The sequence below is a fragment of the Protopterus annectens genome, chromosome 13.part0 (genome assembly GCF_019279795.1).
Source record: "Protopterus annectens isolate FY-2018-M chromosome 13.part0, PAN1.0, whole genome shotgun sequence".
Taxonomy (NCBI): Eukaryota; Metazoa; Chordata; order Ceratodontiformes; family Protopteridae; genus Protopterus; species Protopterus annectens.
Window position 1 is genome coordinate 785306885 of NC_056747.1, and position 20265 is coordinate 785327149.

The 20265-nt window shown below is 40.2% G+C and overlaps 2 protein-coding genes across 3 annotated transcripts; both read right to left on the reverse strand.

Annotated features, from left to right (window-relative positions):
• Positions 1-756: 756 nt before the first annotated feature.
• LOC122787668 (ADP-ribosylation factor-like) lies at positions 757-3269 on the reverse strand. 2 transcript variants are annotated; one of them, XM_044054504.1, is made up of 2 exons: positions 3259-3269; positions 757-1514 (listed from the first exon to the last, which is right to left on the reverse strand). In XM_044054504.1, exon 2 carries the CDS (start codon positions 1505-1507, stop codon positions 1010-1012), a length of 498 nt encoding a protein of 165 aa, XP_043910439.1. In that variant the 5' UTR covers positions 1508-1514; positions 3259-3269; the 3' UTR covers positions 757-1009. The 2 variants fall into 2 exon arrangements, with proteins under 2 accessions (XP_043910439.1, XP_043910438.1); XM_044054503.1 differs by lacking the exon at positions 3259-3269 and having other exon boundaries at positions 757-1825.
• Positions 3270-13225: 9956 nt separating this feature from the next.
• Positions 13226-14120, reverse strand: LOC122787669 (ADP-ribosylation factor 1-like). Its single transcript, XM_044054505.1, has one exon. The coding sequence runs from the start codon at positions 13859-13861 to the stop codon at positions 13304-13306; it is 558 nt and encodes a 185-aa protein (XP_043910440.1). The 5' UTR covers positions 13862-14120; the 3' UTR covers positions 13226-13303.
• Between the last annotated feature and the right edge of the window lie 6145 nt (positions 14121-20265).

Sequence of the window (20265 nt, forward strand, 5' to 3'; positions counted from 1 at the left end):
TATTGCATAATTTTTAGAATTATTCGTGACCCCTCCACAACATACAAATAAGGGGTGAACTAAAGCTCCTAACTGAAATGACACCCTGCAATGCTACCTACTCGGTAGGTAATAGTTACGTTATTGTACTTTCAACTTGTTCAGGTGAGCTCATTTAGTATAGATATGTTAATAATAATAACAACAATAATAATAGGAAAAGAAAGTATCAACCAAATGGTTTTCTCACATCAAGCCTAAACAAAATCGAACATAGGCAAGAATTATTTTTGGTACTTTGGTAGATTTTGAACAGCAATCAATAATTTGCCGAGGTATGAAACAGTGGCCTCCTGGTTGCGTTAATACGTAAGTACCAAGGATTCTAACCCTAGAAGGTGCCATGATGATATACTCCTCTGCACTTAGTCTAGGAAAAAATAAAAACAAGAGTCTGATAGAAACAAGAGTTTAAATAAAGCATATTTTTGTGTTCTTTATGGTTTTCCAGAAGAGCCAAATGTTGCCAGCATTAAATCACTAATTACAACAGTGACGCACGCTGTGTGTACAGTCAGGTTGTAAAAGCACAGATGATGCAACAGGATTGTACTAAAGGAAAGAATCAGTGTGTAGCATAAGTAAAATATTCTTCAGAATAGTTCTTGGTGACACACTGAATGACCATGTTAATCAAAAATACTAAACTTTATTTAATAAATAACTTAAGGAAATAAAATAAGATGTATCAAACATTGCTATGTACAAACCCTTTTGTCAAGACATGATAAAAATAAGCAACATACATTTAAAAGACTATAAACTTAATAAAACATTGTCACTGTCTAACTATAATTTAAAATAACAGATCAAAAACAAAAAACTGGTCACAGATACCAAAGTATTCTTGCTAAAGCAGCGTAACACTATAAGTGTCTGACATTCCATCTAAGGTTCATCTGATAGTGGTGTTGAATTAACCTGAATTATAAATTAATTCTCATGCTCATTGTTCTTTGTTGTCATCACTTCAGTAAAACATTTTCTTGTTCTGTTTTACCAGCTCCGATAGTCTATGCAGACCTTCCACCAGTCCATCTCCGTTCACAGCACAGCATCCCTGCACATGCCACTCATGTCCATGTAGTTTTCTTAAGCAAAGTGCATCCACTAGCTCTGAGGGACGTCGGGCACCAGGTAGGTCCTGCTTGTTGGCTAAAATCACAAAAGGTACTCCCTGCATTTGGTCATCATCCAGAATGGCTTCCAGTTCCTCATGGGCTTCATTAAATCTTTCTGGGTCTGCACTGTCCAACACAAATACTAAGCCATCCGTGTTCATGAAGTAGTGTTTCCACAAGGCTCTGATTTTTGTTTGGCCACCAACATCCCATACTGTGAAGGACACATTTCTCATAGGTTCGATGGTTTCCACATTGAATCCAATAGTGGGGATAGTGGTGATGGCTTCATTCAGCTTCAGTTTGTATAAAATAGTCGTTTTCCCTGCAGCATCTAAACCCAGCATCAGAATTCTCGCTTTCATCCCACTGAATCCCATCAAAGATTCATAGATTCTGCTCAGCAGGATACCCATTTTGTCGTTTGGTTGTCTGTAGTGTGGCAAAAGTTTCTTTCTTTTTGTCTGAGATGTTAGCCTGTGCTCATGACTGGTGAATATATATACAGAGACTGTCCCTGTTGTAGTGCTGGAAATTCCATGCTGGATGCATGCCTCAGCAGCTCAGGTTTCACTGCCTTTCATCTGATTGGGTAACTATACTCCCGTGTTACACAGAACACAGCATTTCCTTAACTTGTGTTATGAATAGTGTCACCGTCTGTGTTGCTGTTCAGTGCTGTGCTTGAAGTGCTAGGAAGTCAGTTGTGACTGTTCTGTATGATGTCATAGGAGGTGGAGTAATCTTTTCCACAATGCTAGTTTATCTGTTTATCTTGTTTATTATATATGCATCTGAAAGGCACATTAGATGTGTACAGTCTGAATTAATGTTAAAACCACTGACTGATATAACATAGTATACATAAGAAGTAAAATAAATTAAAAAAAAATAAGAGTGAACTCAGTTTGTGCAAAGTCATTAACCTCCGTAGCAAGGAAGCCAATCCACTGAAATGCAAATAATGAAGGACTGAAAATGTACTGCTTTTGTTTGTTTTCACTTCACAGCTCCTTTTTGTTTATCTTCAAATTCCTTGTTATAGTTTTGCTCCCATTGCTAATTGCAGGTCAAAAGCTGAGAAGATACCATGATGAGGAAAGACTGAGGACATAATACTCCTTTGAACAGGTGGGAGAAATACCAGATATATTATCCCAGAGGGATATGTTGTTGTTGTTATTTGTCTTTTGGCTTTTCATGGTAAGGGGTCGCCACAGTGGAACTCCGGTCTGCTAATGATTGGCAGTAGACTTCTATGAAAAGCCAAGGTGCCAGCTCAACGCTCAACCTTCATCGAAGGCACGCCCATTTACGCACGCATGTCTTTCGAACGCTACCCAACCGCGGGGAGGACATGCAGACTCCACACAGAAGGCACTCCAAAGCTCAGCCAAGAATCGAACGGGAGAACCTCTTGCTGTGAGGTAACAATGCTACCGCCGTACCACTGTGGCATATATGTTGCAAAAATGGATGATGGATTTCTACTAGAGAAAGTATATTTGAGATCCAGTGGCGATGTGACAAAGGCAGAGGAGCAGTGGATGAGTGGGACCATTGGGAAGTATTTCTTAATGGAGAAGGTTAGTATCAGAGAATATACATGTGCAAATGTGGCTGAATTGTCTTATGGTTAATGTTTTGTTTATCCAAACTACTATATTACACAATCATGAATATAATACCTGCTTGCAGAGGAAAGGCTGAAGTACAGCTTCATTGCTTGTCCGAATATTACAGGAATGGAATTCCTCGCCTGATGCTGTTTTACACAGGAATATGCTTTGTGCGTGCATTGCATACAGAGTAGGAACTATATGCTTCACACTTCCTTCTAGCTTTGTTATGTGATAGGGAGGCATTTGCATGATACTTTTAAATGTAAGCATTTGGTTACACCAGCACTATTTGTATAGTATAAAGAGACTGTCAGATGTTATTGGTGTATTCTTCATCATCAACCCTTTTTTACCATGTTTTTACTTGGCTCAGGGTGTCAACTGCTTTAATTTCTCTCAGTATAATGTCACTCTCCTACCTTCGTCGACAGTCTTGCCTGATAGTTGCAGGTCTTTTAACATATAATCTGTGCAGCTCTTTGCTGGATGCCCTTGTTCTTCTTATGTGTTTTTGTGTCTCACAAATCTTCTTCTACAAACTGTCTTCTGCTTTTCCTGCGTATGTGCATGAACCACCATAATCTGTTCTCTTTGACATATGTAATTGAAACAACTTTGGTTTCTGCTCTAAAGTACTAATTTCTTTGTCTGTCCCACCATGTACATCCTACTACCTGTCTCAGGCACTGCATCACCATCACCTCTAGCTTCCTCAAATGCTCTGCTTTTACTGCCCAGGTTTCTCTGCCATATAGTAGTAGTGGTCGCACACTGTTTTGTACACTTTACTTTTTAACTTCTTTGCATTAGTCTATCATACAGTACCGCTGATACTCTGCATCAGTTGCATTAGTCTATCATACAGTACCGCTGATACTCTGCATCGGTTGCATTAATCTATCATACAGTACCGCTGATACTCTGCATCAGTTGCATTACTCTATCATACAGTACCGCTGATACTCTGCGTCAGTTGGCTGCATTCCCTCTGATTCTATCTTTGATCTTAACATTCACACTTCCCTTCCCCTCAACAACCCCTCTTGGATACCTGAAGCTGTTAACCTGTTCCACTATTTTCCCGTCTATTTCAATTTTCAGCTTCTTTTGCTTTCTCCCTTTTGCTGTCATGACAACTGTCTTATCTGTACTTAGTTTCATCCTGTACTCCTTCAGTTTTGCATTCCATTCCACTATTATTTGCTAAAGTTCTTGTTCAGAGTCTGCCTCTAATATCACATCATCTACATACAGCTTCTTTGTTGATCTGTTCCCTCCAACATGTTTGCTGCTTTAGTTCATCATCAGTATAAATAGCCGTGAGCTCAGAGATGAACCCTAATGCCAACTCACTTCTGCTGGGAACCATTCTGTGAACCCGAATGCTGTTCATACTTGTGTCATTGGGTTCTTGCACATAGCTTGCACCAATTCTGCCAGGGTTTCTGGGAGTTTGAGCCATAGCAGCTTTTTTGGCACTCCATAATATACTTTCTCCATGTTTAGGAATGCCTATTTGGCCTCTTTCTTCACCGCTAGCTTTTTTTTTATCAACAATCTGCCTTTCTGCAAACATTAGGTCAGTTTTGCTGCATCCTGATCAGAATCCGAACTGCTCATCTCCCACCTTAATTTATACTACTGTGCACATTCATTAATCTAACACCCTTGGTAACATTTTTTTGCAGCGTGACAGAAGTTTGATACTTCTGTACTGCTCACAGTTGTAAATGTCCCCTTTGTTCTGGCACTAGAATGCTTTTTTTCAGTTATCAGGGATATGCCTTTCACTCCATAGTGGTATGAGTACCCCCTGAAACCATTTCTACCCTAACTCACCCAGCATCTTAAGCATACCTGTCATGACCTCATCTGAGCCTGCTGCTTATCCTGGTTTCATTTTCCTTAGTGATGTTATCCGTCTTTCACTGTAGGCTGTGTAGGGGGATGTACAGCTTTTGTGAAGTTTTCTTCATTCAGAAGGAGATGGACGTAGTCCTTCCTTCTACCTTTGATGTCCTGCAGATTGGTAAAGACGTTGTTTCTGGCATTCCTTATGAAGGGTGTCTGATAACTATCTTTATCTTTTTGTCTTTGCCTTGCAACCTGATAAAGTTTCTTTATGTTGTTTGCCGAGTCACTTTCCAGAAGCTGGTAGAGTGCCACTGAAGCCTTATTCCTTGCTATTGTAACTGCACCCTTAGCCTCTTTGCTAGCCAGACAGTATTCCTTCTTAGCCTGGTCTGTCTTTTCCATTTCTCATGTGTTTCCTTCTTTTGATAACTTTCTAGACTTCTAGATTTCGCTACCAACTTTCCTTAATTTCCATACCTGCCTCTGCTCCATAGCTGTGCAGAGATGGACACATGCCCTTTTGAGGCACTGCCATTCTTTTTCAACTCCACATATTTTATCGTCTTCCTCAGTTGCTAGAGCCCTGAGTACTTCTGTGACCTCTGTGTTTTTTCTCCAGTCAACTTTCAAGTCCTCAGCCTAGCGTCTGTTGATCTTAGAGCCTTCTCTGACCACGACTCACAGCTGATTGTGTCCACCAGTCATTTATGGTGTAGGCCAACTGTTTTACTGGGGATGACTTTGCAATCTCTGATTCTAGCCCAATGCCTTTTCCTTCCTAGGAGAAAATCTAGCTAAGTTGCATTTTAGCCACTGTTGTAGCTGATCCTGTGACTGTTTCCCTTGCCCAGCCTAGTGTTGGACACCATCAAGGCATTTGCCAGACAGAAGTCTAAAATGGCCCCATCAAATTGAAAAAAAAATATATGGAGCTGCTTACTGCTTGCTGTGATGGATTTGAAGTCTTCTTAAGACACTCAGTCTTGCTGGCTGGATTCTGCTAAAATCAAAGTCTGATTATATTTGCATTCACAGTCTATTGCATACAGAAACTTGCAGAATATACACTGATGAGAAAATATACTTTGCAGCACCTGTCTTTAAGAGTAGTAACCAATAACTTTTATAATAAACCACACATACTTCTGTTACAGCTTAAAGTACTGTTCCACTTTACTTCTCATATAGTACAGATGATGTGAGAGATATAACATTTACCTCAAGACAAATGTGTCTCTACCAATACCTCTAACATATGAAAAATGAAAAACAAAACAAAAAGCTATTCCACCAAACTAACCACTGGCAACCTTCGCTGTGTGTTACTCCTTTATTCCATAAAGCGCCTTTCATTCAAATAAAAATCCATGAACTTCTTCAGATGGAATATTCAACATTTACCATCATTTAAATACTAATTAAAAATGTTGAATATTCCATCTGAAGAAGTTTATGGATTTTAATTGAACGAAAGGCGCTTTATGGAATAAAGGTGTAACACACAGCGAAAGTTGCCAGTGGTTTGTTTGGTGGAATACCTCTAACATAGCTGGATTCATACAGCTCTTTATATACAATTTTAGTCATGCACATACATATACATTTCCTCTTGCTTTTCTATTTTGGAGAATTGCTCATCCTGTAGAAACAATACTAATTGTTGCAGATGCTGACGCAAACTGCTGACTTAATGATATTATTTTTCAGCTTCCTTGTTTAACAATGTCTTGTCACATTTTTGCTGAATTTATAAGAAGCCAGCTTTTCTGACAATGTGAACATCCTGTATTCTATTTGGATCTTTGTATAAGAACATCTGTTCTTGTGCCAATGCTGATAACAGTGTCCTGTTGTCCATGCAGAAAAACATGTTTTTAAGGAAACACATTGTCACAGTGTCATTGTCCATTCTTTAAAAGCAGATTTTGCATTTTTGCTCTTGCATGCATCCTGTTTTTAAGTCTGTAAGGGAAAAATGTCCATTCAGCAAATACCTTATTTTCCAAGCCACGGTCATTTAGTATGAATGCTGATCACATATTACTAACTCTGTTTCTGCATTTAAGCAAGCTTTTTCTTTCAGCATATTTACAACAGAATTAATTTCAGCCTTATATTCATAATATCCAACACTAGTGTTGGACACCATCAATGCATTTGCCAGACAGAAGTCTAAAATGGCCCCATCGATCTAGACCCAGGCTGTTTTCATGTCCTGCCTCTCTGTCTAGATATGAGCATTCAGATGCCCCCATTATCAACACCAACTCATGCTGTCCTGCTTTATCTAGTAGGTCTTGCAACGGCTGCCTGAAGCTCTTCTCCTCACTGCCACAATCCTGCTGTGGAGCATATGGTGAGATGATGAATATTGTCCTCTCTTTACATTGGAGTCTGATTACCATTAGTCTATTACTAATGCTGATGACATCTCTCATTGTCTTCTGAAGACTCTCCTTCAACATATCACCATAATTTCTTAACCATTTCAAGTCTGTATTCCTCTGACTAGAAGACTCTGGATCCCAAACCAAGTGGCTTTGTTGCACTGCATTCTCTATCTTGCTTTATAGATACACAGGATGTCCAACCCCATTCCTACCATTATGCAATCTACTTCTAAGATACATCCTGTCAGTGAATCTGTATTTAGTGTAGAAAGTCTTAGTTCATATTTGACAGATTGATTGGTCTTATATCCAGCTTACACTGAACGGAGTTATCCCAAGCAACCCACTCTGCACAACTGGACATCAGCCAGATAGTTGCTTATTGACCCATGGCTGCTGGACTGTATGGCAAGCATGCACTGGCCAGTTCAGACACATAGACCCCACCCACTGTTAGCTGTTGGTAACTGGAGTAGACATGTCCTCAACCTACTTATCACCAGCAAATGCCTATTTTCATTTTTGGCGACATTAACCAACATGATCGAAAATGAACAGCCACGTTTTATACCATTCAGTGGCCAGCCCTGACATAGCACTCCATCTGTGATCCATGTTTTCTGATCTAGAATGCACTGTGCATCACATCTGTTACCTAAAGCAGTTGGTCTATAGAAGTGTTTCTGGTAAGCACTACCTAGAGTCTGTGTGGCTGCCCACAACTGTCTTCAGAATTTTGGGTATGTTTTGAGGTGGAAGCACCCAGCATGCTTTGGGAGGTGGGAGGACTGACCCACATAGACATGGAACAACATGCAAACTCTGCTCAAGCATTGTCTGGAGTTCAGCATCAAACCTGGTACCATGTGCATGGGAAGAGAAGAGCTTAACCATTACAGCAACAAAGCTGACTACAGCAAAAAGCAATTAACATTTCATGGGCTTCTCTTTCCTTTCTACTGAGCATCAGGTTGAAGTCTCCCATGCAATGAGGAAACCGGACAGTGCAAGAGACACCCAAAGTGCCGGAATTCAGTCTAAAAGGATACATGCCTGCTGAGAATGATACTGCAGATGTGATCCTTCTGATGAACATCTAGACAGTCCTTGGTAATGCCAGTTTTGTCTGAAAACTGACAATGCAAAAATCCAACCACCCAGCCAAATAAAACATTAATAATATCAATGTCCTCTAGTGTTGTGGCCAGCATTACAATAGAGTAATATAAAAGTATACCATAGCAAATGACAATGACATTTCAATTTACTTGTTCATATTCACTGATGCGCAACACGAATCCTGTAACTGTACAGGCATGTTTTGTCTTTGACACAGGAAACGTTAATAGGCAACTTGGTGGGGTATTATGAGAAGGCATTCAGGTCTAGGAGAAGTAAAGTGAGACTGCAGAAACAACTACAAAGACACAGGTCAAACAAGTCTATATACTTTGAGTACATCTGGCCATAGACTCAGAAAATTGTATTTTGGTAAAATGAAAAAATTGTGCAAAACTTACAAGCAGAAAGTAAAGCTGTTACAAAATCATTCTAATTCTTCAAAGAAATTAATTTCTTTTGATCTAATATTTTCTATATAGAATATAAATAATGCTAAAGAAAACAAATGTATTCTATTGTCCTCTGTGGAGGGGTATTCAGAATATAAATCCTCAGAAAATAGCTTTACCATTCAGAATTAACTACAGTGATCGTACATTCCTTAAATATTTTAGTTAAATAAGACCAAATATGTCTCACACATGTATATACCCAGAAAATATGAAATTTAGCTGCAGTAGAATTGCCATCACACAGAGAGCATATGCTGAATATAAGTTACATTTCATAGCTAACTTGTGGGATCTTACAGAGGAATTATGAAGCAATACAAAATTCAGCTTAATAAACTTAGAAAATTGTAGCATTTACAAAGGTAGTATAAGTGCTGACCTAGACTGACTCCTAATAAGGGCAAAGATTCATTCATTTTAATAAGGAGGCCCAACAGTTCTGAACAGAAGACTCAAACAGATTGTGTACATGTGTCATTAAATTATGTAGTAAACAGGAATGGTATGCGTTTTTAGCGTAAATGAACAAAGAAAGGATTAATTTCACTTTGTTACTCGTCAATCTATCTGTAAGTGGGAATAATTTCATTGTGGTGATACGTGTTAATTTCAGATGTTGGGTATAATCTGGATTTAAATCCCAGAGATGGATAGGTCTGTTACAGTAGCCAAACACTTGTTGACTTGCAGATCATAAAGATACTGTCCTTTAATCATAGCAAAGTTTTTTGCTTGCAATCACTTATTCAAAATTAAACAAAGAATTTTTAATCCAACTCGAGATAAAATATTAAGTTGGGCTCGGGGATTTACTTATTTTGAGCTTTGTGATAATAGGTTCAGTTTCTTCTATTAAAATTCTGAGGCTGGGATTTAAATGAGAGATTCAGAACAACGTTTAGCTAAATATTTGTCTGTGTCATTTGTATTGCCATCCAGGTTGGTTGAGGCACAATGTGCTAAGACAAAGAAGTCTGCATCTGTGGGACAAGATAACACACCTGGCTGCCTACTGGTCAACCTGAGACATGACTTGTCTGCTCCCTTATAGAAGCTGTACAATATTTGTGCCAGGTGAATGGAGGACAGAAACAGTCATTCCCTTACACAAAGGTGGGTTTCCAATGGACCCATATAGTTACAGATCCATAAGCTTGATCAGTCTCGCCTGTAAGGCCATGGAGAGGATCATTATGGAATTAATAAATTTGGATATAGTTAGCCTACAGACTCTCGAACCAACCCAGTTTGGCTTTGTTAAGGGCAGGTCCTACCTACTTAATTTGACTGACTGCTTCAAAAAAGGCACTGAATCAATGAATGGGGGCAAAACAGTGCATATCTAGACCTTGCAAAGACATTCAACACCAGCCCACACTCAGGTATTGTAGATAAACTCTTCCATCTAAGTGTTAATCTCTGTGTAACTCATTGGAAAGCAAATTGGCTAAGCCAACAGTACTACCTCTTCCAAAAGACCTGCCATTAGCAGTGTACCCCAGGGTTCAGTCATTGGGCCACTCTTCTTTGACATTTACTTCTCAGAGGTCAAAGTTAATGTGAAGGGTTTATGGTTGACCAAGTCTGCAGATGATTACAAACTTGGTGCCATCATAAACTCCCCAGCAGATAATAAAATCATCCAAGATGGCATGTCTGGAGCAAATAGGTGATGTCAAAACCATGGACTAAAGCTAAATGCCAAGAATTGTATAATCATATCCTTCAGCATGCATGACTGTCCTTGTGACTATCACATTGACAACACACCCCTGACAATTGATCCTGTAGTTAGGGAACTGGGAATCTACATCACCTATGAGTTGTCCTTTGATCACCATGTATCAATTATTGTAAAGAAGTCCTATTCATTGAGCAGCATATATTGAAAGGTATTGCATCCAGATCCAGGGATGTAATTATTCAATTATACTTGGCAGTCATTAGCCTAATCATTGAGTACAATGAGTATTTCGGTATGTACCTTTTCTAACATTTGTCACAACTGGAATGACTACAGCACGTTCTCACAAAAAAAACAAAACAAAAAAAAACAGTGGCCTAAATCGTAAAAAATATGCAGACTGTCTCAAAGTCTTGTCCCTCTTCTCAGTAAGATATAAGCTTTTGAGAGGCGATCACTACCTCACATGTACACCATCAGCAGATCCTATTCTGTCAGAACTATTATAAGCTCACAAGTTCAATGACTTCATTAACATCTACTTAAGGGATCTCAATCTGTTTTGCAAAATAAATAAAAATTCCTGGAGGGATAGGTTTGTATCACAGAGCATACTGCTTTTATGGAACCGTCTTCCATTCCACATTAAGGAAAGTGCTACTCTTACTCAATTCAAATGTAATTTGGATGAATGGATGGGTACCTGAAAATTTAACCCCACTTTAGCACCCCATCCCTCATGGATGGGGAAACATGTAAATGTAACAGCATATCCTTGTTTGGCCCATCTTTGGGTTATTTGCATACACAATATATAATGGCTAAAAATGTCCAAGGGAATTTAAGGCTAGACTTCTTAAGATTCACACTGAACATTTATCAGTAAGTACCTATGAACTTATGAACTTGTAATGAAGCCATCCCAATGTGTGTGTGTGTGTGTGTGTGTGTGTGTGTGTGTGTGTGTGTGTGTGTGCGCGCGTGTGCGCGCGTGTGTGCGTGTGTGCGTGTGTGTGTGTGTGTGTGTGTGTGTGTGTGTGTGTGTGTGTGTGTGTGTGTGTGTGTGTATACAGTTATCTATGTCTGCTGCCTCTAGCAAACACCCATAGAGACACAGGGAGGCTGTGCAGACTCCATACAGAAGCCCACCCTTTGGGAAGAAAGCATACGGAAGCTGTCTTGGCATGTGTGTGTGTGTGTGTGTGTGTGTGTGTGTGTGTGTGTGTGTGTGTGTGTGTGTGTGTGTGTGTGTGCGCGTGCGCGCATGCATGCCTATACTATCCTGATGCATGAGCTGATGGGAAGAGCAACAGCACAGTCAGGTCTGAAAGTGTGACAGTTCAGTATTTAATTCAGCGACACAGTACTTAGCTCTTAATAAGGTATTCTTCTGTGCAGTTTTACCTTGTCTGAATCAGAGATTCTCATTTTTGCACTATTTGACTAACCCACATTACCTAATTAGCATGAGTAATGAGAATATCTCTGAATCAGATATGTTCATATTACAGTTATATACATATAACAGTCAGGTAACCATTAAAAGAAGCAATCATTGTATTCACAAATAAATTGCTGGGGTCTGGGCTGAAGACATCAATATTTGTATCAAAATGCACAACATGAATACAATACAAACAAGAGAGAACAAGAATATATTCTGTTAATGGGTTGCATTAGGTCAGTGATTCTGAGTCAGGCATACCCACTGCAGTGCTAACAAGTGAGTTTAGAGACTATCAATTGTTTAAAGTGTTCTTACGAATTTAAAAACTAAGTGTATCTATCCATCTCTCTGACTGATTACAGGCTAAGCCCACTGGACATAAGTATCCCTTTTCTGGGAGCTTTGGTTAACTGACTTGGTAAGGGTCACACAACAGGCAAATTGAGGCTGAAGGAATCAAACCATACAAGGTGACATGATGGTGTACCCCTCTACACTTAGTGTAGGAGAAAAATAAAAATATAAACCAGATAGAAACAGGAATTTAAATGAAGTGCAGTTGTGTGTTCTTTAGAATTTTCCAGAAGAGCCAACAGCTGGTATCAGAAAATAACTAATTAGAGCAACAATGATGCACACTATGTGCAGGGTCCGGCTGTCAAAACACAGATGATGTAACAGGATTGTACTAAAGGAAAGAATCAGAGAAGTGGAGCAGAATGAAACTGCTCTTTAGAATAATTATTGTTGACACACTGAATGATCATATTAATCAAAAACAGTAAATTTTATTTAATAAATAATTTAAAGAAATAAAATATGACATATGAAGTATTTCTATGTACAAAATCTTTTATCAAGGCATAGCAAAAATAAGCAGCATACATTTAAAAGACGTAATGAAACATTGTCAGCAGATAATTACAATTTAAAATGACAGGTCAAAAACAAAAAAAAAAATGGTCACAGATAACAAAAGTAATCTTGCTAAAGCAGTGTAATACTGTAAGTGTCTGACATTCAATCTAAATTGTCCAAAAGAGAAAACTCCACAGGTACGTCTGCTACTGGTGTTGAATCAACTTAAATTATAAATTAATGCTCATAGTCATTGTTCTTTGTTGTCATCACATCATAGGTTCATAGGTAGGTACTAGGCTATCGGCCCATGGGCCTACGTAAGCCTAGCCAGCAAGGTTCCATAGCTTACGCCACCGAAGAAAGTTATTTTCCTATGCCACTGTCCAGCAGAGACACAGAAGTGATCCCTGGGGTGTATTTCCTATTTCCCATCCACTCATCAAGATTTTTCTTGAAGAGTGCTAATGAAAAACTTTGCTTGACATAGATGGGTAGCTTGTTCCAGAGTATAGGAAGTCTCTGGGACAGGAATCTATCCCTCCAGCATGTCCTGTTTATTGTGGTGACAAGGTTTATGTCCCTCGAGCATGTAGTTCGGAGGGATTGGGATTTCTTTAGGTGTAGCATATCCAACAGCTCTGGGTTTGACATAGCTTTATATGTTAGGCAGAGATTACCTCGGAGTAGGCGATATACTACAGAGTAAAAAGTTTATTTCTTGTTCTGTTTTACCAGCTCAGATAGTCTATGCAGACCCTCCACCAGTCCATTTCCATTCACAGCACAGCATCCCTGCACATGCCACTCATGTCCATGTAGTTTTCTTAAGCAAAGTGCATCCACCAGTTCTGAAGGATGTCGGGCTCCATTTAAGTCCTGCTTGTTGGCTAGAATCACAAAAGGTACTGCCTGCATTTGGTCATCATCCAGAATGGCTTCTAGTTCCTCACGGGCTTCATTAAACCTTTCTGGGTCTGCACTGTCCAGCACAAATACTAAGCCATCCGTGTTCATGAAGTAGTGTTTCCACAAGGCTCTGATTTTTGTTTGGCCACCAACATCCCACACTGTGAAGGACACATTTCTCATAGGTTCCACGGTTTCCACATTGAATCCAACAGTGGGGATAGTGGTGATGGCTTCATTCAACTTCAGTTTGTATAAAATAGTAGTTTTACCAGCAGCATCTAAACCCAGCATTAGAATTTTCGCTTTCATCCCACTGAATCCCATCAAAGATTCATAGATTCTGCTCAGCAGGATACCCATTTTGTCGTTTGGTTGTCTGTAGTGTGGCAAAAGTTTTTTTCTTTTCGTCTGAGATGTTAGCCTGTGCTCATGACTGGTGAATATATATACAGAGACTGTCCCTGTTGTAGTGCTGGAAATTCCATGCTGGATGCATGCCTCAGCAGCTCAGGTTTCACTGCCTTTCATCTGATTGGGTAACTATACTCCCGTGTTACTCAGAACACAGCATTTCCTTAACTTGTGTTATGAATAGTGTCACCGTCTGTGTTGCTGTTCAGTGCTGTGCTGGAAGTTCTAGAAATTCAGTTGTAATGCTGTTCTGTATGATGTCACAGGAGGTGGAGTAATTTTATCCATAATGCTAGATTATCTTGTTTATTATATATGCTTCTGAAAGGCACATTAGATGTGTACAGTCTGAATTAATGTTAGAACCACTGACATATAGTATACATACGAAGTAAAATAAAAAAAATAGAGTGAACTCAATTTGTGCAAAGTCATTAACCTCCATAGCAAGGAAGCCAATCCACTGAAATGCAAATAATGAAGGACTGAAAATGTACTGCTTTTGTTTGTTTTCACTTCACAGCTCCTTTTTGTTTATCTTCAAATTCCTTGTTATAGTTTTGCTCCCATTGCTAATTGCAGGTCAAAAGCTGAGAAGATACCATGATGAGGAAAGACTGAGGACATAATTCTCCTTTGAGCAGGTGGGAGAAATACCAGATATATAATCCCAGAGGGATATATGTTGCAAAAATGGATGATGGATTTCTACTAGAGAAAGCATATCTGAGATCCAGTGGCAATGTGACAAAGGCAGAGGAGCAGTGGATGAGAGGGACCACTGGGAAGTATTTCTTAATGGAGAAGGTGTTAGTATCAGAGAATATACATGTGCACATGTGGCTAAATTTTCTTATGGTTAATGTTTTGTTTCTTCATGCTACTATATTACACAATCATGAATATAATACCTGCTTGCAGAGGAAGTACAGCTTCATTGCTTGTCCGAAAATTACAGGAATGGAATTCCTCGCCTGATGCTGTTTTACACAGGAATATGCTTTGTACGTACATTGCATACAGAGTAAGAACTACGTGCTTCACACTTCCTTCTAGCTTTGTTATGATAGGGAGGCATTTGCATGATACTTTTAAAGGTAAGTATTTGCTTACACCAGCACTATTTGTCTAGTATAAAGAGACTGTCAGATGTTATTGGTGTATTCTTCATCATCAACCTCTTTTTCCCATGTTTTTACTTGGCTCTGGGTGTCAACTGCTTTAATTTTTCTCTGTAATGTCACTCTCCTACCTTCTTCGACAGTCTTGCCTGATAGTTGCAGGTCTTTTAACATATAATCTATGCAGCTCTTTGCTGGATGCCCTTGTTCTTCTTATGTATTTTTGTGTCTCACAAATCTTCTTCTACAAACTGTCTTCTGCTTTCCCTGCATATGTGCATGAACCACCATAATCTGTTCTCTTTGACCTATGTAATTGAAACAACTTTGGTTTCTGCTGTAATGTACTCCTTTCTTTGTCTGCCCCACAATGTACATCCTACTACCTGTCTCAGGCACTGCATCTCCATCACCTCTAGTCTCCTCAAATGCTCTGCTTTTACTGCACAGGTTTCTCTGCCATATAGTAGTAGTGGTTGCACCACTGTTTTGTACACTTTACTTTTTGGCTTCTTTTGCATTAGTCTGTCACACAGTACCACTGATACTCTGCATCAGTTGGCTGCGTCCCCTCTGATTCTAGCTTTGATCTTAACATTCACACTTCCCTTCCCCTCAACAACCCCTCTTGGATACCTGAAGCTGTTAACCTGTTCCACTATTTTCCTGTCTATTTCAATTTTCAGCTTCTTTTGCTTTCCCCCATTTGCTGTCATGACAACTGTCTTATCTGTACTTAGTTTCATCCTGTATGCCTTCAGTTTTGCATTCCATTCCACTATTATTTGCTACCGTTCTTGTTCAGAGTCTGCCTCTAATATCACATCATCTGCATACAGCTTCTTTGTTGATCTGTTCCCTCCAACATGTTTGCTACTTTAGTTCATCATCAGTATAAATAGCAGTGAGCTCAGAGATGAAACCTAATGCCAACTCACTTCTACTGGGAACCCTTCTGTGAACCCGAATGCTGTTCATACATGTGTTATTGGGTTCTTGCACATAGCTTACACCAATTCTGCCAAAGTTTCCTGGAGTTTGAGCCATAGCAGCTTTTTTGGCACTCCATAATATACTTTCTCCATGTTTAGGAATGCCTATTTGGCCTCTTTCTTCACCGCTAGCTTTTTTTTAATCAACAATCTGTCTTTCTGCAAACATTAGGTCAGTTTTGCTGCATCCTGATCAGAATCCGAACTGCTCATCTCCCACCTTACTTTCTACTACTGTGCACATTCATTAATCTAACACCCTTGGTAACATTTTTTTGCAGCGTGACAAAAGTTTGATACTTCTGTACTACTCACAGTTGTAAATGTCCCCCTTGTTCTGGCACTAGAATGCTTTTCTTCAGTTATCAGGGATATGCCTTTCACTCCATAGTGGTATGAGTACCCCCTGAAACCATTTCTACCCTAACTCACCCAGCATCTTAAGCATACCTGTCATGACCTCATCTGAGCCTGCTGCTTATCCTGGTTTAATTTTCCTTAGTGATGTTATCCGTCTTTCACTGTAGGCTGTGTAGGGGGATGTACAGCTTTTGTGAAGTTTTCTTCATTCAGAAGGAGATGGACGTAGTCCTTCCTTCTACCTTTGATGTCCTGCAGATTGGTAAAGACGTTGTTTCTGGCATTCCTTATGAAGGGTGTCTGATAACTATCTTTATCTTTCTGCCTTTGCCTTGCAACCTGATAAAGTTTCTTTATGTTGTTTGCCGAGTCACTTTCCAGAAGCTGGTAGAGTACCACTGAAGCCTTATTCCTTGCTATTGTAACTGCACCCTTAGCCTCTTTGTTACCAGACAGTATTCCTTCTTAGCCTGGTCTGCCTTTTCCATTTCTCATGTTTTTCCTTCTTTTGATAACTTGCTAGACTTCTAGATTTCACTACCAACTTTCCTTAATTTCCATACCTGCCTCTGCTCCATAGCTGTGCACAGATGCACACATGCCCTTTTGAGGCACTGCCATTCTTTTTCAACTCCAGATATTTTATCGTCTTCCTGAGTTGCTAGAGCCCTGAGTACTTCTGTGACCTCTGTGTTTTTTCTCAAGTCAACTTTCATGTCCTCAGCCTAGTGTCTGTTGATCTTAGAGCCTTCTCTGACCATGACTCACAGCTGATTGTGTCCACCAGTCATTTATGGTGTGGGCCAACTGTTTTACTGGGGATGACTTTGCAATCTCTGATTCTAGCCCAATGCCTTTTCCTTCCTAGGAGAAAATCTAGCTAAGTTGCACTTTAACTACTGTTGTAGCTGATCTTGTGACTGTTTCCCTTGCTCTACCTAGTGTTGGACACCATCAAGGCATTTGCCAGACAGAAGTCTAAAATGGCCCCATCGATCTAGACCCAGGCTGTTTTCATGTCCTGCCTGTCTGTCCAGATATGAGCATTCAGATACCCCATTATCAACACCAACTTATGCTGTCCTGCGTTATCTAGTAGGTCCTGCAACTGCTGCCTGAAGGCCTCTTCTCCTCACTGCCACAATCCTGCTGTGGAGCATATGGTGAGATGATGAATATTGTCCTCTCTTTACACTGGAGTCTGATTACCGTGAGTCTATTACTAATGCTGATGACATCTCTCATTGTCTTCTGAAGACTCTCCTTCACCATATCACCATAATTTCTTAACCATTTCAAGTCTGTATTCCTCTGACTAGAAGACTCTGGATCCCAAACCAAGTGGCTTTGTTGCACTGCATTTTCTATCTTGCTTCTTAGATACACAGGATGTCCAACCTCCTTCCTACCATTATGTAATCTACTTCTAAGATACATCCTGTCAGTGAAACTATATTTCGTGTAGAAAGTCTTAGTTCATATTTGACAGATTGATTGGTGTTATATCCAGCTTACACTGAACAGAGTTATCCCAAGCAACCCACTTTGCACAGCTGGACATCAGCCAGATAGTAGCTTATTGACCCATAGCTGCTGGACTGTATGGCAAGCATGCACTGGCCAGTTCAGACACATAGACCCCACCCACTGTTAGCTGTTGGTAACTGGAGTAGGCCTGTCCTCAACCTACTTATCACCAGCAAATGCCTATTCTCATTTTTGGTGACATTAACCAACATGATCAAAAATCAACAGCCATGTTTTATACCATTCAGTGGCCAGCCTTGACACAGCACTCCATCTGTGATCCATGTTTTCTGATCTAGAATGCACTGTGCATCACAGCTGTTATCTAAAGCAGTTGGTCTATAGAAGTGTTTCTGGTAAGCACTACCTAGAGTCTATTTGGCTGCCCACAACTGTCTTCAGAATTTTGGGTATGTTTTGAGGTGGAAGCACCCAGCATGCTTTGGGAGGTGGGAGGACCGACCCACATGGACATAGGACAACATGCAAACTCTGCTCAAGCATTGTCTGGAGTTCAGCATCAAACCTTGTACCATGTGCTTGGGAAGAGAAGAGTTTAACCATTACTGCAACAAAATTGACTACAGCAAAAAGCAATTAACATTTCATGGGCTTCTCTTCCCTTTCTATTGAGCATCAGGTTGAAGTCTCTCATGCAATGAGGAAACCAGACAGTGCAAGAGACACCCAAAGTGCTGGAATTCAGTCTAAAAGGATACGTGCCTGCTGAGAATGATACTGCAGATGTGATCCTTCTGATGAACATCTAGACAGACCTTGGTAATGCCAGTTTTATCTGAAAATTGACAAAGCAAAAGTACGAGAAAAATCCAACCAGCCAGCCAAATAAAACATTAGTAATATCAATGTCCTGTAGTGTTGTGGCCAGCATTACAATAGGTTCATAAGTAGGTACTAGGCTATCTGCCCGAGGGCATTTATAAGCCTAGCCAGAGTGTGTCGGCATTCGCTGCCCCATTGATTAATTAACTGCTTCTGTGTCAAGCATAGCCAATGAAGTGATCCCAGGGGTGTATTTTCTGTTACCCATCCACTCATCAAGGTTTCTATTGAAGAGTGTTAGTGAGGGGCTCTGCCTGATGTAATTTGGAATTTTGTTCCAAAGCATGGGGAGTCTCTGTGACAGGAATCTATCCCTCCAGCATGTTCTATTTATTGTTGTGGCGAGGTTTAGCTCACTAGAGCACGTGATTTCTTTAGGTGGAGCAAGTCCATCAATTCTGAGTTGGACATGGCTTTGTAAGTCAGGCAGAGATCACCTCTGAGTAAGCAATATGCCACTGAGTACAGACGGAGTTTTTTCAGTCGGGCTGCATAAGACATATGTTTGAGGCCAGTAATCCTCTTGATGAGGTACTTTTGTGGCCTTTCCAGCTGTTGGAAGTGTCTTGTTAGGTACATTCCAAATGGGGCATTGTACTCTATGATGGGTCTAATGAGTGAAGAGTAAAGGGGCACTATAACCTCTTTATTTCTAGATGCGAACCCTTTAGTAATTAGATGGGCCACATAGAAGGATTTCCTAACTACTTTGACAATATCATTGTCAAAGGAGAGATTACTTACTACCTGGGTCCCCAGATCTCTTATTACCTCTTCTGTATTAAGGGGGCTACCACCTATGTGGTAATTCATGGGTGTTTTGTTTTTCCCAAAAGGGATGACTATGCATTTTTGGCATTCAACTTGGGGCCATGACTTTGATACCAGGTGTCCATCTCAGTAAGGCCCTTTTGGAGGATGTCCATGTCAGCCGAAGAGTCAATTATGGCTCCCAGTTTGCAGTCATCGGCCTACTTGGTTAGCCATAGTCCTCCTGTGTTTGCCTGTACGTCTGAGAAGTATATGCTGAACAGTAGGGGTCCCAGGACTGAGCCTTGCAGGACACCACTTGTGACTGGTTTAGAGTCGGACCTGGAGCCCACTATTCTTACTGTGTGAGTTCTGTCTGGAAGCCATTTGGCAACCCATCTCGTGACATAGGGGTTTATGTTCAGGCAGGTGAGTTTTTCTGTAATACCCAAGTGGGGAATGGTGTTGAAAGCCTTGGTGAGGTCAAGGTAGGATGTGTGAACCACCTTTCCCTCTTCTATGGCCTTGGTGACTGTCTCGAAGAAGTCAACCAGGTTTAGTAGGCATGATCTGCCCTTTACAAAGCCAGACTGAGTTGGGTCAAGTGTATGGAGGTTCCCAATGTCTTTGTTAATGAGTTCCATGATGATGCGCTCCATAGCCTTGCAGACTAGGCTAGTCAGGCTTATGGGGCGATAGTTACCAGGGTCAGTTGTGTCCCTCCTTTGTGGTACTTTGTGGGAGGATACTGTGGGCCATT